General features: G+C 47.4%; 1 protein-coding gene across 3 annotated transcripts in view; it reads left to right on the top strand.

The window, feature by feature from the left end:
- IPCEF1 (interaction protein for cytohesin exchange factors 1) overlaps positions 1-27,321 on the top strand; it is a 686,360-nt gene that overhangs the window by 105,256 nt on the left and 553,783 nt on the right. For 2 of the 3 annotated variants that reach the window (XM_073672835.1, XM_073672837.1), the window contains exon 2: positions 24,742-24,773. The exons of the other annotated variant lie outside the window; for it this stretch is intronic. In XM_073672835.1, the coding sequence (XP_073528936.1) occupies positions 24,750-24,773 (24 nt within the window). In that variant the 5' untranslated portion in view covers positions 24,742-24,749. The remainder of the gene's footprint in view (positions 1-24,741; positions 24,774-27,321) is intronic. 3 annotated transcript variants of the gene reach the window in all.

Raw genomic sequence — 27,321 nt, 5'->3', positions numbered from 1 at the left:
TGATTTGAGGTGTGGTGCTTGCATTTGGAAGGTTTTGCTGTGAAGTAAACATGTGGTCAAAGGAGCTCTACATGCAGGTGAAACAAGCCATCCTTAAGCTGCAAAAACAGAAAAAACCCACCCGAGAAATTGCTACAATATTAGGAGTGGCAAAATCTACAGTTTGGTACATCCTGAGAAAGAAAGAAAGCACTGGTGAACTCATCAATGCAAAAAGACCTGGGCGCCCACGGAAGACAACAGTGGTGGATGATCGCAGAATAATCTCCATGGTGAAGAGAAACCCCTTCACCACAGCCAACCAAGTGAACAACACTCTCCAGGAGGTAGGCGTATCAATATCCAAATCTACCATAAAGAGAAGACTGCATGAAAGTAAATACAGAGGGTTCACTGCATGGTGCAAGCCACTCATAAGCATCAAGAATAAAAAGGCTAGACTGGACTTTGCTAAAAAACATCTAAAAAAGCCAGCACAGTTCTGGAAGAACATTCTTTGGACAGATGAAACCAAGATCAACCTCTACCAGAATGATGGAAAGAGAAAAGTATGATGAAGGCGTGGTACAGCTCATGATCCAAAGCATGCCACATCATCTGTAAAACATGGCGGAGGCAGTGTGATGGCTTGGGCATGCATGGCTGCCAGTGGCACTGGGTCACTAGTGTTTATTGATGATGTGACACAGAACAGAAGCAGCCGAATGAATTCTGATGTATTCAGAGCCATAGTCTGTGCTCAGATCCAGCCAAATGCAGCCAAACTGATTGGTCGTTGTTTCATACTACAGATGGACAATGACCCAAAACATAAAGCCAAAGCAACCCAGGAGTTTATTAAAGCAAAGAAGTGGAATATTCTTGAATGGTCAGTCACCTGATCTCAACCCAATTGAGCATGCATTTCACTTGTTAAAGACTAAACTTCAGACAGAAAGGCCCACAAACAAACAGCAACTGAAAGCCACCGCAGTGAAGGCCTGACAGAGCATCAAAAAGGAGGAAACACAGCGTCTGGTGATGTCCATGAGTTCAAGACTTCAGGCAGTCATTGTCAACAAAGGGTTTTCAACCAAGTACTAGAAATGAACATTTTATTTACAATTATTTAATCTGTCCAATTACTTTTGGTCCCTTTAAAAACAGGGTGGCACATGTTAAGGAGCTAAAACTCTTAAACCCTTCATCCAATTTTAATGTGGATACCCTCAAATGAAAGCTGAAAGTCTGAACTTCAACTGCATCTGAATTGTTTTGTTTAAAATTCATTGTGGTAATGTCTAGAACCAAAATTCGAAAAATGTTGTCTCTGTCCAAATATATATGGACCTAACTGTATATATATCCATAACGGGCTCCCTCTGGTGGTATGAGGTGGAAGGGTGGAGGTGTTTGTATGTTATGAGGGCCTCTTGTGGAGAAGTCCATCCATGCACCCTGGGTCCTGTGGTACCTGAGAACAGCAGGGTGCCACACCCTCCTCTAGAAATTTTGGAGGTGCCTCTTGTGTACATTTGAGAGTGCCCTCACTTATTCATATTGTAGGGCCCTCACTATTATTTAAGTCATTTAAGGGTAGAGACTACAGAGAAAATGGCCAAGAGACATGGAGTACAAGAAGGTAGCAGTGAGTGCAGCCTGTGATCCTCATGTATGGCTGAACGCTGTGAACTGGAAAAATAAAGCTGCACTAGTCAACTGGATGACGAGCTCAAATATATCACTTGTGCAAGTCAATGGGGAAAGGATATATGGTGCCACCCCTCCAGGATGGGTTGGAGAAGCTTCTCCAAATGGCTTAGAGATTTTGATTGTCAATATTCCCCAGATTATAAAGCAAGAGAAAACTTCTTGATACTGTACTACTTTGTCCAGTGCAGAATGTACATAGTATTTCCAAAAATTACTCCTGGGGCTGGGGGCTGTGTCATAGGTGCAGAAAGATTCCATGACAAGGGCCTCCCTTGACAAACATTATCTACGATGGAGTACTGTAGTAGTTGTGGCTCTCAATTCAAGTTTTCAGAGGGCCATCAGTTGGTCATCAATAGTCAGATAAATTTCTATTGAATATGTATCCCCTATCTCAGTCACAATGTGGCACAACCTGTGACAAGGGCCTCCAATGACAAATATTAGTTTGGTAGGACTACTGTACATTCCAGATTTGTCCACTGCACAATGTGCATAGGATTTGTGAAAATTAGCCCTATGGGCTGTGTCATGGTTGATGCAGGAAGCCACCATCCCAAGGGCCTCCAATCACAAATAGTAGTTAGGCTGGAGTAGAAATAATGTCCTGGTTCGTCCACTGCACAACGTGCATAGGATTTGTAAAAATTAGCCCTTTGGGCTGTGTCATGGTTGACTCACTATTTTGGCTGTGCCTGTGACAGCTAGCTTGGCTTGTGCCATCAACATCTGAAAATCTGTCAACAAAACCCAAAATGCCAAAAAAACCTATTGTTAAGGGACGTGGTATTGTCAGTGGTGCGCGAGAAGGCACTCAGTCTATGTCAGGTCAGAAGAAGCTTGATGCATCCACTATGTTCCTGGAAAAAGTTCCCAGTCTTGAACGTAAACGTGTATGAAAGCCAGAAGAGTGAGAGCAGATTCTGTCTTGGATAGCAGACAAGGCCTCTACGCATTTGTCAAGCAGCAACAAATCTTCCACGACCACACAGTCTACTGTGGATACACAGAAGGCTGGCCCTTCCAATCCTGAAGCTGGTTCTCCTTCCTCCCGCCATTATCAGTCACAGGAGACATATGACCCCAAGTTGGACACTCCGAGTATCTGTTTGGTACGTATCCTTTGGTTGGCTCTGGCCCATCACCGTGCAGCATTGAAGAGGGACAAGAGGAGGTGGCGTGCATTGATGCTCAAGTATTTGAGGACCTACGGCCAGAAGAAAGCCACTTGTAGGAACGTCATTTACTGTCTCCAGAGGTGGAGGTTGATGATAATGAGACACAGTTGCCATCAGGTCAGCCTACAATGTCAACTGGGAAGGAGGATGAGATAGAAGACGAGGTGGTCGATGATCAGTCCAGTGATCCGACCTGGACTGTTGGCACGTATAGCCATGACAGCAACACAGAGGAAGACGGATATGTAGCCCCAACACAGGCATCAAGGGGTCGTGGTTTTCCCAGAGTGAGAACTGGGTCAATTGTTCCCAAGAGCACCCCCGCTGTGCGCCAAGTCAGGGCTACGGGGCGTTCAGCAGCTGTGTGGAATTTTTTTTCTGAAAGTCCTTCAGAGAAAAACATTGTTGCCTGTAGCATCTGCCATACCAAGTTGAGCAGAGGCCAGGGCAAAGGCAACCTGAGCACCACCAGTATGAGAAACCACATGGCAGCCAAGCACCCCAGTAGGTGGGCGGAACACCAGGGTACCAAATCTGCGTCTGCTGGTCAAACCAATAATAACAATAATAATAATAATACTTTATTATTATACTTTATTTATATAGCACCAAACTATTCCGCAGCGCTTTACAATTCAGAGGTTCATATTCAACAGTCATAAGTAACATAGCTAAAGATAATACAATAATTAAAGCAAAAATAATGACGACCCTGCTCGTAAGAGCTTACGATCTACAATGAGGTGGGGGTGACACAAAGGACAGGGGCTTATTTACAAAGATGGTCCAGCCATCTTGAGGGAATGACGGATAGATAAAGGCTGCATGAGCTCATCACCAGCCAGTATCTGTAGTGCTTTTGGGTTCGGTGGAGACTTATGCCATGTCGTCTGGGCTATGTCCTTCAGAATCTGCTGTTCAAGAAGCAGGCACTCATACCTCCTGCCCACAAGCTGCGGTTGCTCACACACAACAAACATCAACCACATACACTTCCTTGTGCCATCAAAGCATCCCATTGTCCATGCCTGAGAGCTTTGGAAAGAAAGCGTAAATCCCCCCCACTCACCCACAGTCACAGATACTAAACTCACACATTGCCAAATTGCTAGCTGAGGAGATGTTGCCGTTTAGGCTTGTGGGAGGACAGTCTTCCGTGATCTCTTGGCTGTGGCTGCCCCACGATACAGTGTTCCCAGCTGCCACTATTTTGCCCGGTGTGCCGTCCCTGCATTACACAAGCATGTGTTAAACAATCTGAACCGTGCTCTCTCCAGCACCGTAACCCGGAAGGTCCACCTAACAACAGACACCTGGACAAATTGTTGTGTACAGGGACGATACATTTCAGTCATGGCACACTGGGGGAACCTGGTGGAGGGTGGGACAAAGGCGCAAACTGTAACATCACACATCCCACCCACGCTAAGAATAGCTGGCCCTATTTCTGGCAGAGATTCCACCTCTTCGTGTTCCACTTCCACTCTCCCCTTTTCCTGCTCTTCATCCTCTGCTGAATTATCCTCCCCATCACTGCCAAGCTGGGACCTGTGCAGCAGCGCATCGGCAAAGTGGCAAGACGCTCTGCTGAAGCTGATCTGTTTAGGTCAAAAAGCACACACTGCAACAGAGCTGTGGCAAGCTTTAAAACAACAGACCAATCAGTGGCTCTCCCCGCTGCACCTCCAACCCAGTCTGGTCATCTGCGATAATGGGCGTAACCTGGTGGCGGCTTTAAAGATCGGCAAGCTGGTAAACGTGCCATGCATGGCTCACGTGCTGAACCTAGTTGTTTAGAAATTTCTGAAAACTTTCCGTGACTTGCCATACCTACTTGAGAAGGTGCGCCGTATTAGTGCCCAATTCCACCAATCCTCTACTGCTTTTGCTGCTTTTACAGTGCTGCAAAAGCGCTTGAATTTGCCAAGTCACCGACTCATTTGCGACCTGCTCACGCGGTGGAGCTCCACCTATCATGTTGGCGAGGATTAGTGAACAGCAGAGGGCAGAGACTCGTAATGCTACAGAGGGGACACCCAACCCAAGCTTCATGTCTGTGAAGCCTGGATGGGCTGGAGAGGAGGAGGAGGAGGCAAGTCAGTGTGAGGAGATGATGGGTACAGTTTCTACTGTTGGGGACACAGAACATTTGCCTTTTTGCAGCTTGACCCACATGGCACCATTCATGTGTAAGTGTCTGTGGCAGGACCCTTGCGTGATACACATTTTATCCAACAGTAATAATAATAATTTTTATTTATATAGTGCCAACATAGTCCGCAGCACTTTACAATTAAGCGGAGACATGTACATACAATAAATTCTGTTTAAACAGTTACATTAGTAGTGAGGTCCCTGCTCTCAAGTTTACTTTCAACAAGGCAATGGGTTCACACAATAGGTGAAAAGTGCTTGTTATTTCAGGTCAGGCAATTATAATAAGTAGGGATTTTCATATAAGACTGCATGAGCCGGTCATCAACCAGTATGTTTAAGTGCAATAATCAAGTATCGAGTGTAGTTATCGTGTGCATGGAGGGTGTGGAGACAGATGAATAGTAGGGTGCAGGTTCAGAATAATATTTAGAAGGAGGAAACAGGGGAAAGTTAGTTTACTGAGTAGTTGAGGTGGTAGGCTTGTTTAAAGAGATGGGTTTTTAAAGCGCGCTTGAAGACGTGGTGGCTAGGCATCAGTCGGATTGTTTGGGGTAGGGCAGTCTCTGGTGCAGCACGAGAGAAGTCTTGGAGACGGAGGTGCGAGGTTTGGATTATGCGGGATGTTAGTCTAAGGTCATTTGTAGAACGGAGGGCACGTGTAGGAAGATAGACAGAGATGAAAGAGGAGATATAAGGTGGTGCAGAACTGTGGAGAGCTTTGTGGGTGAGAGTGATGAGTTTATATTGGACCCTGTAGCAAATGGGTAACCAGTGTAATGACTGGCACAAGATGGAGGCATCGGTGAAGTGGCTGGAAAGAAATACGACCCTGGCTGCCGCATTCAGGACGGATTGAAGTGATGAAAGTTTGGTAAGAGGGAGACCGATCAGAAGAGAGTTGCAGTAGTCCAGACGAGAGTGAATAAGACCGACAGTAAGAGTTTTAGCAGTTTCAAAGGTGAGAAAAGGTCAGATTCTGGAGATGTTTTTAAGGTGCAGGTGACAAGAGCGACCTATACTGGTTGGCTACGTTTCTTGATCCACGGTACAAGGAGAAATTTCCTTCTCTCCTTTTGGAGTTTGGAGTCAACAAAGAGTTTTACAATTGAATTGTCCAAGAGGGCCGTTGTAGATCAGTTGCTGAAAACATCACCCTCAGACAATGCTGGTGGCAGAGGTACCGGCTCTTTTCATCACCAAGGGATTATGGGGAGAGGCAAGAACACCAGATCCAACAGAGGTGGGGGGGGAATGTGCACAAATTGGGCAATTTTCAATAGACCAGCACAACAGTAAAGGCTATCTGTGCCTGTAACAATGCCAAGGAGCGATAAGTTGCAGAACATGGTCTAGGGGTACTTAATTGACCATACGTGCGTCCTTTCTGACGCTTCAGTTCCCTTTAATTATTGGTTGTCTAAGCCGAACACTTGGCCTGACCTCTCCTTATATGCCTTGGAGGTGCCTGGCTGCTAGTGTGGTGTCTGAGCTTGTTTTCAGTTGCGCTGGGGCAATCATCACTGATAGTAGCACACGCCTCTCCACGGAAAATGCACGCAGACTTACTCTGATTAAATTCAACAAGGACTGGATATCTCCACAGTTTATAATCCCTCCAGATGAGAGCAAGCCAACCTAAATTCACCAAAAATGCAGATTTATGCTACTGCTGTTAACGTCAACCCGTTCCCATAAGAACCCGTTTCCTTCCTGCGTCAATTATGACTCAGCCCATAGAGCTAATTTTTAGAAACCCTATGCACATTGTGCAGTGGACAAACCAGGACAGTATTCCTACTCCAGCCTAACTACTATTTGTGATTCGAGGCCCTTGGGATGGTGGCTTCCTGCGTCAACCATGACTCAGCCCATACGGCTAATTTTTACAACCCCTATGCAAATTGTGCAGTGGACAAACCAGGACAGTATTCTTACTCCAGCCTAACTACTATTTGTGATTGGAGACCCTTGGGATGGTGGCTTCCTGCGTCAACCATTACTCAGCCCATAGGGCTAATTTTTACAAACCCTATGCAGATTGTGCAGTGGACAAACCAGGACACTATTCCTACTCCAGCCTAACTACTATTTGTGATTGGTGTCCCTTGGAATGGTGGCTTCCAAAATAGTGGTTAAAATGGCCTGGTGCTTCCTTTGTAGCAGGCAATTATTCTCCAACAACCCATTGGGATCAATGACACCATAACTAGAGGTACCAAATTGGGAACAATGCCTATTTTGTCCCCCAAAGCAACTCCATATACATACAATAGTTTATAATAAGAAGAAAAATGGAGCCTTAAACTTCTTAGACCAATTGTCAAAATTTTATTGCATATAAAAGTTAAAATCCATTACAAAACAACCCACATAGAAAAAAATACTTGAAAATGTGATAAACACAGACCTCGGGCTGTAATTAACCAGTGGCACCAATTACATATATGTCATAATAGATAGAGGGTATGCCCCAAGAGCTTTCCTATAGACAGCATATATTAGTTGTGTCTTATGAGTCCATGAATCTTAGGCTATGTGCCCACAATGCAGAAATGAAGCAGAACATTTCTGCAGCATTTCTGCATCTCCCTGGCAGAAAAAACGCATGCAGATTGTGCATGCGTTTTTCCTGCAGAATACATGCGGAATACATGCGGATTCACATGCATATCCACATGCGTTAACGCATGTGCTTCCGCTTGCGGACTGACAAGCACTTTCCAGGCGATAGCATCACTTAATTCCACATGTGCTTCAGTAGGGTGCCCAGCAAGGGAGTCACAAAAACACTGAACTTCAGGAGGGCAAAGTTTGATCAGCTAAGAGATGCCCTTCACCTTATAGACTGGGATAGTATCTTCAGTAAGATAGAAAATGGGAAATTTTCAAAACAGTCCTACATTGTCACTGTAGAAGGTACATACCTTATGGGAATAAAAGGGCTAGGAATAGGAGGAAGCCAATGTGGCTAAATAAGGAAGTCAAGAGGGCAATGAAAAACAAAAAAAGGGCTTTCAGTAAACTTAAACAAGAAGGCAGCGAGGAAGCGCTAATATCTTTTAGGGAAAAAAACAAAATCTGTAAGAAACAAATAAGAATAGCAAAAGAGGAGACAGAGAGACTAATTGCTAAGGAAAGTAAAATGAATCCCAAACTGTTCTTTAACTATATAAACCTATATAAACAGTAAAAGGATTAAAACTGATGGAGTTGGCCCATTGAAAAATAACCTGGGTAAAATCATAGAGGGCGATGAGGGTAAAGCAAACCTACTCAATAGCTTCTTCTCCACTGTTTTCACAAAAGAAAACAATTTATCGGAGGAAGTGCAGAGTGATAAAGTAAACCCTCCGCTAAATATCACCCACCTAACCCAGGAGGAAGTTCAGAAACGCCTAAATAATATCAAAATAGACAAGTCACCAGGCCCAGATGGCATACACCCCCGGGTACTAAAAGAATTAAGTAATGTGATAGACAGACCGCTGTATCTTATATTCAAGCACTCTTTATGGACAGGGACTGTCCCACTAGACTGGCGCCAAGCAAATGTGGTACCAATATTCAAAAAGGGGTCTAAAAGTGACCCTGGGAACTATAGACCAGTAAGCTTAACGTCTGTTGTGGGTAAATTGTTTGAAGGATTTCTTAGAGATGCTATTGTAGAATATCTTAATGATAATAACTGTCTAACTCCATATCAACATGAATTCATGAGGGATCGCTCCTGCCAAACAAACCTGATCGCCTTCTACGAGGAGGTGAGCTCACAGCTGGACCGGGCAGAGTCAGTGGATGTTGTATACCTTGACTTCTCCAAAGCGTTTGATACCGTGCCACACAAAAGGTTGGTATATTAAATGAGAATGCTTGGTCTGGGGGATAATGTGTGCAAGTGGGTAAATAGCTGGCTGAGTGATAGAAAGCAGAGGGTGGTTATCAATGGAGTAAGCTCAGGGTGTGTCAGGGTTACTAGCGGGGTGCCTCAAGGGTCTGTCTTGGGCCCTATATTATTTAATATATTTATTAATGATCTAGTGGAAGGGTTGCATAGTAAAATAGCAATATTTGCAGATGATACTAAACTTTGTAAAGTAGTTCATACAGATGAGGATAGGGCACAGCTACATGAGGATTTAGATAAATTGGGGAGTTGGGCCAAGAAATGGCAAATGGGGTTCAATGCCAATAAATGTAAGGTCATGCACATGGGAAAGAAAAACAGCAGTCACCCATACATATTAAATGGGAAACCATTGGGGAAATCTGACATGGAGAAGGACCTGGGCGTCTTGGTTAACAGTAAATTAAATTGGGGTGCCCAATGTCAGGCAGCAGTTGCGAAGGCAAATAGAGTCATGGCATGCATCAGAAGAGGAATAGGGGCATATGATGAGAACATTGTTCTTCCTCTGTATAAAGCTCTGGTAAGGCCGCACTTAGAATATTGTGCACAGTTCTGGGCTCCGGTGCTCAGGAAAGACATATTGGAGCTAGAGAGGGTACAAAGGAGGGCGACAAAGGTAATAAAGGGAATGGAGGGACTAGAATACCCAGAGAGGTTGTCAAAATTAGGCCTATTTACGTTGGAAAAGAGAAGGCTTAGGGGAGACCTCATAAACATGTATAAATACATCAGGGGGCAGTACAGAGATCTCTCCCATGACCTGTTTATACCAAGGATGGTGACAAAGACGAGGGGGCACACTATGCGTCTGGAGGAAAGGAGGTTCCTGCACCAGCATAGAAGGGGATTCTTTACGGTCAGAGCCGTGAGACTCTGGAACTCTCTGGGAGAGGAAGTGGTGATGTCCAACTCACTTAATGAGTTCAAGAGATGCCTGGACGCCTTTCTTGAGAACAATAAAATAACATCTTATGCTTAGTGATAGTTAATTAATCCAGGGATTTAATCTGACTGCCAGATTGGAGTCGGGAAGTGAATTTTTCCTCAATTATGTAAATTGGCCTATACCGCATGGGTTTTTTTTGCCTTCCCCTGGATCAACGCTGCGGAATAGCTGCAGTGCACAAGAAATAGGCTGAACTGGATGGACGCTTGTCTTTTTTCGGCCTTATAAGCTATGTAACTATGTAACTATGTAACTTGGAAAGTGCTTGACAACTAGGTCACACTGTATAAATCCATTCAAACGGCATGGATTTATATAGTGTGACCGTAAAAATAAAAAAATAAAGCTATACTTACCTCCGATGCCGCCGCGTGTGCTGTCGCGCTCGTCCTGGCTTCTTCCTGGTTGCCGGGCTCTCGCGAGACAGGCTGCGGTCACATGACCGCGACGTCATCTCAGGTCCTGGAAGATAAGCGCTGCCGGCAAGCAGAGAGAAGCCGCCAGACAGGTGAATATAAACTTTATTATTTTATTCTTTTTTTTACAGGTACAATGGTACCCAGGTCTGGATGAGTCTTCACGTGTACAAATGTACAGACACAGATTATATGCGTCTCAATGCAAGTCAATGGCGGCAATTCCGCTGCGCTTCCGCAAAATTAATGAACATGCTGCGGATTTATGAGCGCTGCAGAAACGCTGCGGAAAAATCCCCAGCATGTGCATTGACTTTGCGGAATGCCATTGGAGACCATCGGGTGCGGATTACCAAGCGTTTTTGATGCGTTTCCGCTGCGGAAATTCCGCAGCGGAAACGCATGAAAAACGCATCGTGGGCACGCAGCCTTACCCTAAGCCAGAGTGAGAAAGGTATAATATCTAATACAAATGTATCCCAGTAACTATCAATAAGTTCAATGGAAAACATATCCTTAAAAATTGGACTCATGGACATACCCAAAGGTTACAGATGGATGGCAGTGGAACTGTCAGCCTGGTGAAGGGATTTCCCACGTCCCCTACGCACGTTTCGCTTGTATAAGTGACCACTTCATCATGGGGGAATGCCATGCTTTGTAGCAGGCAGTAGGAAATGTTTGAACTACTGCTTTGTGCAGGGCAATCAAAGATTTTTTATGTATACTAATATGGAAAGAAGGCAGGCTCTGACCCCTAAAACAGCAGGGAAAATAGACCAGTGCTAAAAAAAGGCTCCACACAATGCTAATTCTGTGTGTGCAGGAAAAATATTGCTTTGCCTCTGACAAGAGCTGTTTTAAGATGGACACTGGAAGAATACTTTATCCTCTCCCTAGCTAATCCACAAGCTCTCCCCTGTATTCTAACTTTTTTGTGAGTCTTCAGCTCTGAAAAGAGCTATTTTTTCGTGGTATTATGGAGCTAGTGAGCGGCTCCTTTAAACACAGAACTAATACCCACTGCAGGTAGCCCTTACAAGGACTTTTGTTTGATCAAGAGGCTTAAACACTCTCCCTAGAGGCTCAGCGATCTCTCCCTATGCTTAAAGAACGCAGGCTCCAGACGCAATGTGCACAAAATGGCAACGGCAGGGCTTAAATAGACTCTATGATGCTGGGCGGCCAGCCAATCACAGTAATGCCACAATCAAGATGTCTGCGGCATTACTGTGATTGGTTAAGAAGGCCAGCATGTTTAGTGGCTGCAAAGGAGGCGAAAAAACAGCTGGACGGGACATCCGAATATAGCGAAGCGAGTACACAAATAGTCGCCAAATAAAGATTAACCTGAATACCCAGGGGTGGATTAAGAGTAGCAAGGGCCCTGGGCAGTTTAGAAGGCGCTTGCACCCCCTCCCCCCACACACACACACACCTGATGTATCACGTGATAGTTCACGTGAAATTAATTTAGCACAATATATTATAATCATTTTTTTACATTAATTGTATGACTTAATATTGAGCACAATTAAGTATGGTGACATCCCCTATATACAGTATGAGACCCTACATAAAATATGAGCTGCCACATAATCCTCCTATACACAGCAGGAGGCCACACTTAGCCATCTATACACAGCAGGAGGCCGCACGTAGTCATCTATACACAGCAGGAGACTGCACGTAGCCATCTATACACAGCAGGAGGCCGCACGTAGCCATCTATACACAGCAGGAGACTGCACGTAGCCATCTATACACAGCAGGAGACCGCATGGCGCCATCTATGCACAGCAGGAGGCTGCACGTAGCCATCTATACACAGCAGGAGGCCGCACATAGCCATCTATACACAGCAGAAGGCCGCACATAGTCATCTATACACAGCAGGAGGCCGCACGTAGCCATCTATACACAGCAGGAGGCCACACGTAGCCATCTATACACAGCAGGAGGAGACCGCACATAGCCATCTATGCACAGCAGGAGGCCGCATGGTGCCATCTATACACAGCAGGAGGCCGCACGTAGCCATCTATACACAGCAGAAGGCCGCACATAGTCATCTATACACAGCAGGAGGCCGCACGTAGCCATCTATACACAGCAGGAGGCCACACGTAGCCATCTATGCACATCAGGATGCAGTGCTTAGCCATCTATTCACAGCGGGAGCCTGCACGTAGCCATCTATACACAGCAGGAGGCCGCACGGTGCCACCTATACACATCAGGAGGCAGCACGTCACCATCTATTAACAGCAGGAGGCCGCATGTAGCCTTTTATTCACAGCGGGAGGCCGCACGTAGCCATCTGTTCACAGCGGGAGGCCGCACGGTGCCATCTATATACAGCGGGAGGCCGCACGGTGCCATCTATACACAGCATGAGGTCGCACGTAACCATCTATACACAGCATGAGGCCACACGTAGCCATCTATACACAGATGGAGGCTGCACGGCGCCATCTATACACAGCAGGAGGCCACAGGTAACCATCTATACACAGCAGGAGGCAGCACGTAGCCATCTATTAACAGCAGGAGGCCGCACATAGCCATCTATTCACAGCGGGAGGCTGCACGTAGCCATTTATTCACAGCGGGAGGCCGCACGTAGCCATCTATTCACAGCGGGAGGCCGCACGGTGCCATCTATATACAGCGGGAGGCCACACGGTGCCATCTATACACAGCATGAGGACACACGTAGCCATCTATACACAGCATGAGGCCGCACGTAGCCATCTTTACACAGCAGGAGTCTGCACATAGCCATCCATACAAGGGGGAGGCCGCAAATAGCCATCTATACACAGCGGTAGGCCACACGTAACCATCTATACACAGCGGGAGGCCGCACGTAGCAATCTATACACAGCGAGAGGAATCCACACGGCGCCCCCCAGACACAGCGGGAGGAGACCACATGGCGCCCCCCAGACACAGTGGGAGGAGGCCACATGGCGCCCCCCAGATACAGCGGGAGGAGGCCGCACGGCATCCCCAGATACAATGGGAGGAGGCCGCACATAGCCATCTATACACAGCATGAGGCCGCACGTAGCCATCTGTTCACAGCGGGAGGTCGCACGTAGCCATCTATTCACAGCAGGAGGCTGCACGTAGCCATCTATTCACAGCGGGAGGCCGCACGGTGCCATCTATACACAGCATGAGGCCGCACGTAGCCATCTATACACAGCATGAGACTGCACGCAGCCATCTATACACAGCGGGAGGCCACACGGCGCCATCTATACAAGCAGGAGGCCGCATGTAGCCATCTATACACAGCGGGAGGCCGCACGTGGCCATCTATACACAGTGGGAGGAGGCCGCACGGCACCTCCCACATACAGCGGGAGGAGGCCGCACAGCGCCCCCCAGATACAGTGTGAGGAGGTCGCATGGTGCCCCCCAGATACAGTCGGAGGAGGCCACATGGCGCCCGCCAGATGCAGTGGGAGGAGGCCGCATGGCGCCCCCCAGATACAGCAGGAGGAGGCCGCACGGCGCCCCCCAGATATAGTGGGAGGCCACACGCAGTCATACACGCACACACACACACAAACATATACAGACATATACATACATACACGCATAAACACATTTGAAACACAAAAATACATATAAACAGACATCACACAATGATATCTGCACACACACACTGTGACACACACACGTCACTCACCATCCCCCGGCTCGGCTGCAGTTGTCCAGCTCCTCTCCGGTGCAGCAGTGTATGGCACACACTGCGTGACGTCACACTAGCCGACACGGCCGCGCACAGGGCCGTGTCTCCTAGCTGTGACACGGCCGAGCCAGCACAAGCACACAGGGAAGTTAACAGGTGCAGTGCTGGCCCGGCCGAAGAATAAGCAGGGGCCGTGCGCAGCTGCTGGGGGAGCGGTCCGGGGGACCCCACGCCTCTGCCTTCAGGTGTGTGCCACGTTGGCACCAGCGCACATATTATAATGAGGGCAATCTGGCCATGGGACCCCTGAAGGGCCGGGCCCCGGGCGATAGCCCAGATTGCCCTTATTATTATCCGCCTATGCGAATACTGTACTATTCATGCGAATAGCGAATAGTAACAAATATACTCACCCATCACTAGTCACATGCTGTCCATTTCCTTGTGATCCTCCTTGAGATGGTTTTACTCCTTCATTAGAGTCCAGCTGTAGTTAACTAAACTGATAGGACTTGATTTGGAAAGGCACACACCTGTCTATATAAGACCTCACAGCTCAGAGTGCATGTCAGACCAAATGAGAATCATGAGCTCAAAGGAACTGCACAAGGAGCTCAGAGACAGAATTGTGGCAAAGCACAGATCTGGCCAAGGTTCTAAAAGTATTTCTGCATTACTCAACGTTCCTAAGAGCACAGTGGCCTCCATAATCATTAAATGGAAGACGTTTGGGACAACTAAAAGTCTTCCTAGACCTGGCCATCCAGCCAAACAGAGCAATCATGGGAGAAGAACCTTGGTGAGAGAGGTAAATGTGACGCCCGGGTGGAGGAGAGAGAGATGGATGGTAGTAATGCGTCCGAGTCGGTTGGACCAGGGGACACCTCTCCTTCCCCGCTCACTAGCCCACCCTGAGAATTGGGGGGTACTCGGATCCGAGCCACTGTGCATGGTGTATGTAGTCGCGGCCTAGGCCCGGTCCGTGCCCAGGGTTGTCTCACAAAAAAGTTAAGGGCTAGGAGGGACAGTGACAGCGATTCGAGTGGTTATATTGACTATGCCACCTGTGGTTTCTGATGATCCTCCACCAGCGCTGCATTCAGTCCTCTGAGGCGGGATGTAGTGGCAGCAGCAGATGGTACTACTCCCCACAGGCGGAGCAGGGCCTCAGGGCAGAGGAGACGGGAGGATGGGAATTGTAGTGGGAGATATGGTGCGGTGTCATGCGGTGCCGCGTTGCAATAAGAAACCGGAGGCCATAGGGGTAGTCTTCCAAGCTTTACTCACGGTAGAATGCACAGCTGCAAGGCTTCTCCCTGCTCCTCATGGCGCGCTGCGGTCACCAGGACCGGGGGGGTCCGACAGCCTCCGAGTAATTCAGGTGCTTTGGTCAGGACCCCCCACCAGAGTGTTCCTAGACTTTTCCCACTAGGTCCTCTCCTGTCCGTGTGTGGTACGTGTACTAAGGCCGGGTCTCCCTCTGGACTATGCACAGAACAAGGGTACCGGTGGCAACTCCGCTCCGTCCATTACCCGGTGGGATCCACTGAGCCTCCGGGCTTCTCCGACGAAGACGTGAAGTGACAGAGTCAGATATGGGGGGCCGGTACCCCTTTTGCAGCAGGACTCCCTCTGACTAGGCCAGAATAGTGGGGACAGGTGGCGTATACCGCTCCGTCTGCATCCCCCTGGGATCCTTTTGCCTGCGGAGCTTGTCTCCTCGGCTCCCCTCCAGGCCTTCTTGGGTAGGGACCTTGACCGGGTAGAGACAGCTGTTAACTCAAGCCCGCTCCTCGACTCAAGGCCAGAGGACGAGGACCGTGTCCCCATCAACTGCAGGTTCACACAGAAAGCCACGTTCAGTGATGAAGATCACAATCAAAAGACCATAAGCCCAAGATGGCTGTTTATTAAATATGAATTATTAAGTGTGACCTAAAAGTGCATCCTCCACCCTCACCCACTACATGGTTCTCCCTAACTTTGGTTCCCCCATCTCCTCTTATCCCGGCTGGGGCAGCACCCTGGTGCATATTAGCCCCCCTTCAGGTGGGAGAGGTGTAGTGCTGGATGCAGAGGTGGGGTCCTGACAGCTACACCATCCTTACCTCGAAGGAGAGATACCACACCTCATTAAAGAGATGCAGTACCCCTGTGGCAACCGATCCCTCAGGGGCGCCACGTTCCCCCTGGTGAAACACAGCACATCCGCTGGCTGCAAAGAGAGCAAAACATAGTACAGACCTTTTTTAATTTTTTTTATAACATTATAACAATCTTCCCATTATGGGAGGCACTTTTTCTTGAACGTTACAAACTTTAAATAGTATAAAAGTGTAAAACATCACAGAGACATTATGCATATAGACAGACCAATTAAAGTGCAGTAAGGAAAAGTCAGTTCAGAAGCATGAGAGACCTGTCCCAAACCCTCAATGTAGGCCCTGGGGTGGCTGCAAGGCATGAAGATCCCGAGTTGGACCTCCAGGAGAGCCACTCCAGACAGGTTTTTCTTCTGAGGTCTGAGGTAGAAGTAGTAAGGCGGTTTTATATAAAACCAATAGGGAGCACCTAAATAGATGCATAAACTATATACAAAAGAAGAGTCTGTCTGCTGCCAGTCCGCAGGGAAAAATGTCTCTCTAAACTGGGAGGAAAACATGGGGTTAACATAAAACAATAACAAATAAACTGCAAAAGGCTACAGCTGCCGGGGCCGCTTACTCCATGTATCCCCACCGGGGAAAAGGCTCATTCCTCCCGACGGAGGCTGGCTGAACCTCCACTGCCGAGTGCGAGGGCGTCACTCCTGGACACTTTGTGCACATCCAGGGCGTACCACCCCCGCACCCTGTGGTGGCCGGTGTACGACACCAGGTCTCCCGGGAAGAGGTTCCGGCCCGGTTGTCCCTTCCTTAGTTGTGGCTCGACGTCCCGACGGCTGACGAAGATGTCCTGCTGGAACTGGGGACTCCTAATGAAGCCCCATCCCGCCTCCTGGTGGAAGCGGACAATTTGCCCTTCCTACCGGGGGCTTGGACAGGCTGCCTCCTCCTGGCGGGCCTTGGACTTTGAGGCCTTGGCGCGCACCTCCAGGTGCTCGCAGTGAATCTCCCTCTGCCGTCGCTCCCTGTCAAGTTGGAGGATTTGCTGCCTGCACAGCTCGCTCCTCCTCCGCGCTTCAGCCGGGTCTCCTGGGGGAAGCCCATCAGGTCCCCCCCGGTTGTCCCAGGCCAGCTCCTCCGCCGCCGGCCAGGGAACTGGAGGTGCAAGTTGCGGAGACAGCAGGGGTTGCTGCAGGTCCTCGGTGAGTGCGGACCAGTCCGGGTTGGGGTCGATGGACTCCCCAGCAGACACAAGTTCCTCCGAGATGGGAGGCGGGAGGCAATGCAGGCCTCCGGCGATGGCGGAGGCTTCTAGCTCCGGGGCAAAGACCTGCTCCCAAGTGACCATGCCGGGTAGCAGGTACTCCGTCATCAGGTCCAGGAGGGGCACGGTGGGCTCAGCAGCCGGGACGAGGGTATCTCTCTTACCCGATCCTGGGCTGCACGCGACCTCCGATTCTTCTTCCTTCTGGGTTGCTGCTCCTTGGCGGGCCCGGATCCTTTGCAGCATCTCTTGCCGCCACGTGGCGAACGCCGCATGCTGGGTCTCAGCAACCCTTCGGGCAAGATCCGGGGTTTCCTTCCGAAGGAACTCTGCTTCTGCTGGGGTCAGGAACATGCCTCCCTGCTCTCTGACAGGAGTAGGACTTGGGCCGACTTCGGAAGGCCCGGGTGGACTTCCCACAGCAGAGTCCATGACCACTCCTGAGTATGGTGAGTCTCGGACTGTTATGGCCGCACCTTGTGGTTTCCTTCGTTCCCTCCTCTTTCCGGGGCGGCTCCAGGGCGGCAGGCCGACAGGCACACCTCCAGACATCCCATCCGTTTTGATTGACACTACCCCGCGGACAGTCTCTAATGGAAGGGGCGGTCTGCTCTTTTGGCGCCAGGGGGGAGCCAGGCCCATGATAGGAGGTGCTAGGATGCTGTCTTTTCTGCACATTATGGCGTCCGTTCTTCTTGGGCAGGTGCCATTTTAAGTGGAAAACGACAGTCTAAGGTAAAAAGGTGCGCAGTACCCGGTAGAAATGGGCAATCTTCCTCCGTTGCTGCGGGCACGCAATCCTGCCGACTACGTCAAGTTGTGTGACGCCCGGGTGGAGGAGAGAGAGATGGATGGTAGTAATGCATCCGAGTCGGTTGGACCAGGGGACGCCTCTCCTTCCCCGCTCACTAGCCCACCCTGAGAGTTGGGGTGTACTCGGAGCCGGGCCACTGTGCAAGGTGGATGTAGTCGCAGCCTAGGCCCGGTCCGTACCCAGGGTTGTCACACTAGAAAGTTAAGGGCTAGGAGGGACAGTGACAGCGATTCGAGTGGTTATATTGACTACGCCACCTGTGGTTTCTGGTGATCCTCCACCGGCGCTGCGTTCAGTCCTCTGATGCAGGATGTAGTGGCAGCAGCAGATGGTACTACTCCCCACAGGCGGAGCAGGGCCTCATGGCAGAGGAGACGGGAGGATGGGAATTGTAGTGAGAGATGTGGTGCGGTGTCGTGCGGTGCCACGTTGCAATAAGAAACCGGAGGCCATAGGGGTAGTCTTCCAAGCTTTATTCACGGTAGAATGCACAGCTACAAGGCTTCTCCCTGCTCCTCACGGCGCGCTGCTGTCACCAGGACCGGGGGGGTCCGACACCCTCCGAGTACTTCAGGTGCTTTGGTCAGGACCCCGCACCAGAATGTTCCTAGACTTTTCCCACTAGGTGGGATCCACTGAGCCTCCGGGCTTCTCCGGGGCCGGTACCCCTTTTGCAGCAGGACTCCCTCTGACTAGGCCAGAATAATGGGGACAGGTGGCGTATACCGCTCCGTCTGCATCCCCCTGGGATCCTTTTGCCTGCGGAGCTTGTCTCCTTCGCTCCCTTCCAGGCCTTCTTGGGTAGGGACCTTGACCGGGTAGAGACAGCTGTTAACTCAAGCCCGCTCCTCGACTCAAGGCCAGAGAACGAGGACCGTTTCCCCATCAACTGCAGGTTCACACAGAAAGCCACGTTCAGTGATGAAGATCAAAGGACCATAAGCCCAAGATGGCTGTTTATTAAATATGAATTATTAAGTGTAACCTAAAAGTGCGTCCTCCACCCTCACCCACTACATGGTTCCCTCTAACTTTGGTTCCCCCATCTCCTCTTATCCTGGCTGGGGCAGCACCCTGGTGCATATTAGCCCTCCTTCAGGTGGGAGAGGTGTAGTGTTGGATGCAGAGGTGGGGTCCTGACAGCTACACCATCCTTACCTCGAAGGAGAGATACCACACCTCATTAAAGAGATGCAGTACCCCTGTGGCGACCGAACCCTCAGGGGTGCCACATAAAGAAGAATTCCAAGATCACTGTGGCTGAGCTCCAGAGATGCAGTAGGGAGATCACTGCAGCCCTCCACTAGTCGGGCTTTTATGGCAGAGTGGCCCGACGGAAGCATCTCCTCAGTGAAAGACATATGAAAGCCTGCATAGAGTTTGCTCAAAAACACATGAAGGACTCCCAGACTATGAGAAATAACTTTTTCTGGTCTGATGAGTCGAAGATAGAACTTTTTGGTGATAATTCTAAGTGGTATGTGTGGCGAAAACCAGGCACTACTCATCACCTGTCCAATGCAATCACAACAGTGAAACATGGTGGTGGCAGCATCATGCTATGGGGGTGTTTTTCAGCTGCAGGGACAGGATGACTGGTTGCAAGAAAGGAAACCTGAATGCGGCCAAGTACAGAGATATCCTGGATGAAAACCTCTTCCAGAGTGCTCTGGACCTCAGACTTGGCCGAAGGTTCACCTTCCAACAAGACAATTACCCTTAGCACACAGCTAAAATAACAAAGGAGTGGCTTCAGAACAACTCTGTGACCACTCTTGACTGGCCCAGCCAGAGCCCTGACCTAAACCCAATTGAGCATCTCTGGAGAGACCTGAAAATGGTTGTCCACCAACCTTCGCCATTCAACCTGACGGAACTGGAGATGATCTGCAAGGAAGAATGGCAGAGGATCCCCAAATCCAGGTGTGAAAAACTTGTTGCATCATTCCCAAGAAGACTCATGGCTGTAGTAGCTCAAAAGGGTGCTTCTACTCAATACTGAGCAAAGGGTCTGAATACTTATGACCATGTGATATTTCAGTTTTTCTTTTTTAATAAATGTGCAAAAATGTCTACATTTCTGTTTTTTTCAGTCAAGATGGGGTGCAGAGTGTACTTTAACCGGTTCAGGACCGCCCACTGTAGATAAACGTCGGCGCTGCCTGGGCTCTGTGCAGCGCCGATGTTTAAAAACGGTGGGTGATCCCGCAGCCCTCAGGACCCCCAGGGTCCTGCAAGCGCTGCGATTCTGGTGCAGAGCGATAGCACTGACAGGGGACATCATCGGGACCTGATTGGATCAGGTCCCAATGATGTTAACCCTTTGCTATCTTCTATATGCCACGATCTATAGTGATTGCCAATGGTATAAATTTAAAAATTAAAAAATACTCACTACTTCACTAGATGAATTCCTTGAGAGGTGTAGTTTACAAAATGGGGTCACTTGTGGGGGTTTCTGCTGTTTTGGCATGTCAGCGACTCTTCAAACGTGACATGGTGTCTGCAACCTATCCCAGCCAACATAGCACTCCTTTCTCTTCCGAACCCTGCCGTACACCAAAGCAGTGGTTTTCCCCCACATATGGGGTATCGGCGTACTCAGGAAAAATTGCACAACAAATTTCATGGTGCAATTTCTCCTGTTATCCTTATGATAATGTAAAATTGGGAATGAAAAACATTTTTTGTGGAAAAAATGTGAAAATTTTATTTTTACGGCTCAATATTATAAACTTCTGTGAAGCACCTGGGGGTGCAAGGTGCTCACCACACATCTATATAAGTTCCCTAAGGGGTCTAGTTTCCAAAATGGTGTCACTTGTAGGGGGTTTCCACTGTTTAGGCACATCAGGGGCTCCCCAAATGCAACATGGCGTCTGCTAATTATTCAAACAAATTTTACATTCAAAAAGTCTAATGGCGCTCCTTCCCTTCCGAACCCTGCAGTGCGCCCAAACAGTGGTTTTCCTTCACATATGGGGTATCAGCGTGCTCATGAGAAATTTCACTACAAATTGTTTATTCCATTTTTTCCTGTTACCCTTGTGAAAATAAAAAAATTGGGTCTAAAGTAACATTTTTGTGAAAAAAAGTTAAATGTTCATTATTTTCTTCCACATTCCAAAAAATCCCGTGAAACACCTTTTGGGTTAATAAACTTCTTGAATGTGGTTTTGAGCAACTTGAGGGGTGCATTTTTTAGAATAGTGTCACTTTTGGGTATTTTCTGTCATAAAGGCCCCTCAAAGTCACTTCAAATAAGATGTGGTCCCTAAAAAAATTTTTTGGTAAATTTTGTTGGAAAAATGAGAAATCGCTGGTCAACTTTTAACCCTTATAGCTTCCTAACAAAAAAAATTTGGGTTCAAAAATTGTTCTGATGTAAAGTAGACATGTGGGAAATGTAATTTATTAACTATTCTGTGTGACATATCTCTCTGATTTAAGGGCATGAAAATTCAAAGTTTGAAAATTGCAAAATTTCGCCAAATTTCCGATTTTTTCACAAATAAACGCAAGTGATATCGAAGAAATTTTACCACTCTCATGAAGTACAATATGTCATGAAAAAACATTCTCAGAATCAGCGGAATCCGTTGAAGCGTTCCAGAGTAATTACTTCATAAAGTGACAGTGGTCAGAATTGAAAAAATTGGCCCGGTCACGAAGGCAAAAACAGGCTCTGGCACGAAGTGGTTAATGAGAAAAAATGAACGTTTTAGAATTTACCAAATGGCTGCAATGAATCAAAGAGTGAAAAATTTAAAGGGGTCTGAATACTTTCCGTACCCACCGTATATAGACCTGATGAAGCTATGCAGACAGCCAATCACTGTAATGCCACAACCAACATGGGTGTGGCATTTCAGTAACTGGCAGGCAATCCCTGCATGTTTATTCGCTGTCTAAACAGCACCAAACATGTGGGGCGGGGACTCGAGCTCCCGCCCGAGCATCCAAGAATTACTTGCCGAGCATGTCGAACAGTGAGATGCTCGGGCGAGTACCGAGTAGTTGCGAGCATGCCCGCTCATCCCTAGTGGCCTGGTGTCTGGATGACACTATTAGCAGAAAGGATTTATATTCTGAAATGTGGACTCCTGGCTGGACCACACTATTAGCACAAACAATTTAGATGTTGGAAGGTCAATTTGACACAGGCTGAACAAGCTGACAATACACTACCTATCTAACTACTTGCAGCAGCTGCAGGAGCAGCCTCTCTGCACTGTTGCACTGACAAAATGGCGCTAAAACAACATGTCCACTTTTTATATGGAGAGGGACACAAGCCCTTGTGTCTGGATGTTATGGATGGTTTCTGCGCCCTGACTGGCTGCCGGAATCTCCACACATTAAGTTAAGAAAAATTAAATAAATAAATAATAGTCCGCTACTCCTCTGACCTCTCCCCAACCCCCTCCTCTCAGCAAACATGTCCCCACTGCTCATCATACAGCACCACTATCCTAGCCAAAGTCCTAACAAAAGCGTTAGTGGAAACTTGATCATATACCGAACTTTGGCCAAATTTTGTCAATTTTGAGGAAAATGCACGGGAATCCGAGGACTAATCCGAATGTGCAATGTTCGTGCTGACTTTGAGATTGGCGAACGTTTTCCGAACAAGTTTGTTTATCTCTACTGATAATACAGTGATTTTTTTCAAAACTACAGCAAGCACCCCAGTAAGTGACACATCACAGGATTTAAGGTCTCTATCTCTACATTATGCTGCTTTCAGGTTAGTGGTAAAACCTGGTGACAGATTTCCTTTAAAGTCTCCTTTAACATATAAGTAATATTTATTGTGTTATAGTACTCTATGGCTGGTCATTTTTGAAGTACAGTACAGACCAAAAGTTTGGACACACCTTCTCATTTAAAGATTTTTCTGTATTTTCATGGCTATGAAAATTGTACATTCACACTGAAGGCATCAAAACTATGAGTTAACACATGTGGAATTATATACTTAACAGAAAAGTGTGAAACAACTGAAAATATGTCTTATATTCTAGGTTCTTCAAAGTAGCCACCTTTTGCTTTGATGACTGCTTTGCACACTCTTGGCATTCTTTTGATGAGCTTCAAGAGGTAGTCCCCGGAAATGGTCTTCCAACAATCTTGAAGGAGTTCCCAGAGATGCTTAGCACTTGTTGGCCCTTTTGTCTTCACTCTGTGGTCCAGCTCACCCCAAACCATCTCGATTGGGTTCAGGTCTGGTGACTGTGGAGGCCAGGTCATCTGACGTAGCACCCCATCACTCTCCTTCTTGGTCCACTAGCCCTTACACAGCCTGGAAGTGTGTTTGGGGTCATTGTACTGTTGAAAAATAAATGATGGTCCAGCTAAACGCAAACCGGATGGAATAGCATGCCGCTGCAAGTTACTGTGGTAGCCATGCTGGTTCAGTATGCCTTCAATTTTGAATAAATCCCCAACAGTGTCACCAGCAAAGCACCCCCACACCATCACACCTCCTCCTCCATGCTTCACGGTGGGAACCAGGAATGTAGAGTCTATCCGTTCACCTTTTCAGCGTCGCACAAAGACACAGTGGTTGGAACCAAAGATCTCAAATTTGAACTCATCAGACCAAAGCACACTGGTCTAATGTCCATTCCTTGTGTTCTTTAGCCCAAAAAAGTCTCTTCTGCTTGTTGCCTGTCCTAAGCAGTGATTTCCTAGCAGTTATTTTACCATGAAGGCCTGCTGCACAAAGTCTCCTCTTAACAGTTGTTGTAGAGATGTGTCTGCTGCTAGAACTCTGTGTGGCATTGACCTGGTCTCTAATCTGAGCTGCTGTTAACCTGCGATTTCTGAGGCTGGTGACTTGGATAAACTTATCCTCAGAAGCAGAGGTGACTCTTGGTCTTCCTTTCCTGGGGCGGTCCTCATGTGAGCCAGTTTCTTTGCAGCGCTTGATGGTTTTTGCAATTGCACTTGGGGACACTTTCAAAGTTTGCCCAATTTTTCGGACTGACTGACCTTCATTTCTTAAAGTAATGATGGCCACTCATTTTTCTTTACTTAGCTCCTTTTTTCTTGCCATAATACAAATTCTAACAGTCTATTCAGTAGGACTATCAGCTGTGTATCCACCAGACTTCTACACAACATAACTGATGGTCCAAACCCCTTTTATAAGGCAAGAAATCCCACTTATTAAACCTGACAGGGCACACCTGTGAAGTGAAAACCATTTCCTGTGACTACCTCTTGAAGCTCATCAAGAGAATGCCAAGAGTGTGCAAAGCAGTCATCAAAGCAAAAGGTGGCTACTTCGAAGAATCTAGAATATAAGACATATTTTCAGTTTTTTCACACTTTTTTGTTAAGTATATAATTCCACATGTGTTAATTCATAGTTTTGATGCCTTCAGTGTGAATGTACGATTTTCATAGTCATGAAAATACAGAAAAATCTTTAAATGAGAAGGTGTGTCCAAACTTTTGGTCTGTACTGTATATGTATGTAGAACAAAAAATATATATTATTTTAAAAATCATAAATGTAGTTTAAATTGCTGCTTTCCATTTTGTTTTATTGCAGGTGTAATTATGGCTTCAGAGGGGACTGATGAGGTGAGTGTCACAATGCTGTATATTTACATATATGCATGCAATTAGTTTTATAGCATTCTATTGAAAACTTTTCTGTTCAGAGCATAGTCAACAAAGAGGGCAATTTCTAGCTGGAGGTTAATTATCATTGCCACACAAAGTTACTTTAATGGGAGTATTTCTTTGTCCTTTTTTTAAAGGGAACCTGTCATGTCCTAGCTACTATCTACACTGCTCCCACTGCGCTGTCAGCGATGCAATGTGCATCACTAACACTTTTTTCATTAAAATTGGTGCAAGTATAATAAGTATATAACATTTTATATACTTATAATCATCCTTGGCTTGTCATCCCTCCAATAACATAATTGTAATTTTTCTACACTTTCTGGTAATTCAAATCCCCTGCGTAATCTCAAAGCTGTGAGAAAAAAAGTATTAGCCTAGAATCATGTATGACAGAAATAGGGCATGACCCTTAAGCTGTGTACCCACTATACGTTTTTTAAGCGTTCCCGCAGCGGCAATTCCACTGCAGAAACGCTTAAAAAAACGCTTGGTAGAAGGTCTGCCATGTTCCCCAATGATAATCCGCATGTGCTGTGCACATACTGTGGAAATTTCCGCTGCGGAATATCATTGCTGAAAAATCCGCAGCACTACCAATTATTTTGCGGAAGCGCTGCGTTTTCACCGCCATTGACTTGCATTGGACCGCATGGAATCCGTATCCCTGCATCTGCAGATGCGGATTCCATACGTTTCAATGTGCGGATGGTTCCCGGGTTTTGAGAAGAGGAGACTGTGGAAAAAAAGAATAAAATAAAAAATATACATTATACTTACCTTCTGATGGCCCCCGGTGTCCTTAGCAATGCGTCCTGGCTTGCCGGCAGCTCGCGATGGTCTGAAAAGGACCTGCCATGACGTCATTTAGTCATGTGACGGGTCACGCGACCGCTGACGTCGGCAGGTCCTTTATTCTACAGCGAGCTGCTGGCAAGCCAGAACGCATCGGATAAAGACACCGGGGGCCATCAGAAGGTAAGTATAATATTTATTTTTTACCATTCTTTCGGTCACACTATATAAATCCATGCCGGTTGCATGGATTTATACAGTGTGATCAAGTTGTCAAGCACTTTCCAAGTGATGCTAAAATCGCTTGGAAAGTGCTTGTCAACCCGCATGCGGAAATGCAAGTGAAGAACGCTTCACTTCCGCTTGTCCCTGGCAGGAAAAACGCATTGTAAGGCAGCACTAGTCATCATAATGAGGGATACTCGCTGCACCGGTTAAATCAAAGCACACCAGTAATGTCCTTCCGGTACTTCACAATGCTGCAGTTTATTGCACTTCATAAACCACAGTTCACCGGGTCCAATTCAGTGGCACGCTGACACACATATATATATAATGTTCACGAGCCAAGTGGCAGACCGTCCCACTTGCTCCAGGTACAGCCTTCAGCAAGGTAATAACATAGCAATGTCCATATTAATGTCCATATAACACAGGGTATTACCTTTGCCGAGTCTAGCTGCTGCAGTCCATTAGGCTTGCCACCACTGTGGCTTTGCGGCTTCCCAGGTAGGGGTCTCCAGCCGTCGTTCCCTCAAAGGCCACTGACATCCACACAGGATCCAGGCTCTGCCTTTCAGGACTCTTCATCAATAATCCACCACCACTGTGGCTTTGCGGCTTCCCAGGTGGGGGTCTCTAGCCGTCGTTCCCTCAAAGGCCACTGACATCCACACAGGATCCAAGCTCTGCCTTTCAGGACTCTTCATCAAAACCTCTGCCTTCCAAGGCCACTAGCATCCACACAGGATCCAGGCTCTGCCTTTCAGGCACCAGGCTTCACTCGGCCTCACTAGGCCTCACACGGTCGGTGTCCCACACACACGGGAACAGGCCTTACGCCTCTCTCACAGAACACACCTGTCTCCCATCAAGCAGGGTTTATATATGCATCCCGTGCACACACATACACACACTGACAGGACCTTGCTGATGTCACAGTCATGTGATCAGACAGACATTCTGTGCGCGCAGGACCTGTGCTATGTCACAGTCATGTGACCAGTCACCTGAGGGAGAAGGTACATGGTCAGGTAAAACACATCCTGGACCATTACCGTAATGCCAGCAAGTCGTTGCATTACAGCATGTAAAATCCGCATGTACAATCCGCATGTACAATCCGCATGTACAATCCACATGTACAATCCGCATGTACAATCCACATGCATTTTTTCTGCCATGGAGATGCAGAAACGCTCAGGAAAAAATCTGGAGCATTTCTGCATCGTGGGCACATAGCCTTAGTTTACGTTCACACATCTCTATCTACTCTTACATTCATGTAAAACAGACCATTTTTCCTTTGTGTCATCTTTTTGCCTTCGTTTAGCATCCATGTGCATTGATTTTTTTTTTTTCATTTGTTTTTAAAAGCTGAAGGATGTACTGTAGAATGCCTGAAATTGTATTTATCCATTGACACTTAATAATGGATTAGTGACAAACAGATGGAACATGGATGGGACACTGAAGTTGAAAGGATGTC

The sequence above is a fragment of the Phyllobates terribilis genome, unplaced genomic scaffold (genome assembly GCF_046119375.1).
Source record: "Phyllobates terribilis strain yellow unplaced genomic scaffold, ASM4611937v1 Scaffold_3__8_contigs__length_932513732, whole genome shotgun sequence".
NCBI lineage: Eukaryota > Metazoa > Chordata > Amphibia > Anura > Dendrobatidae > Phyllobates > Phyllobates terribilis.
The sequence above is the reverse complement of the archived record's forward strand: the minus strand, read 5'-3'. Positions and strand labels throughout refer to the sequence as shown.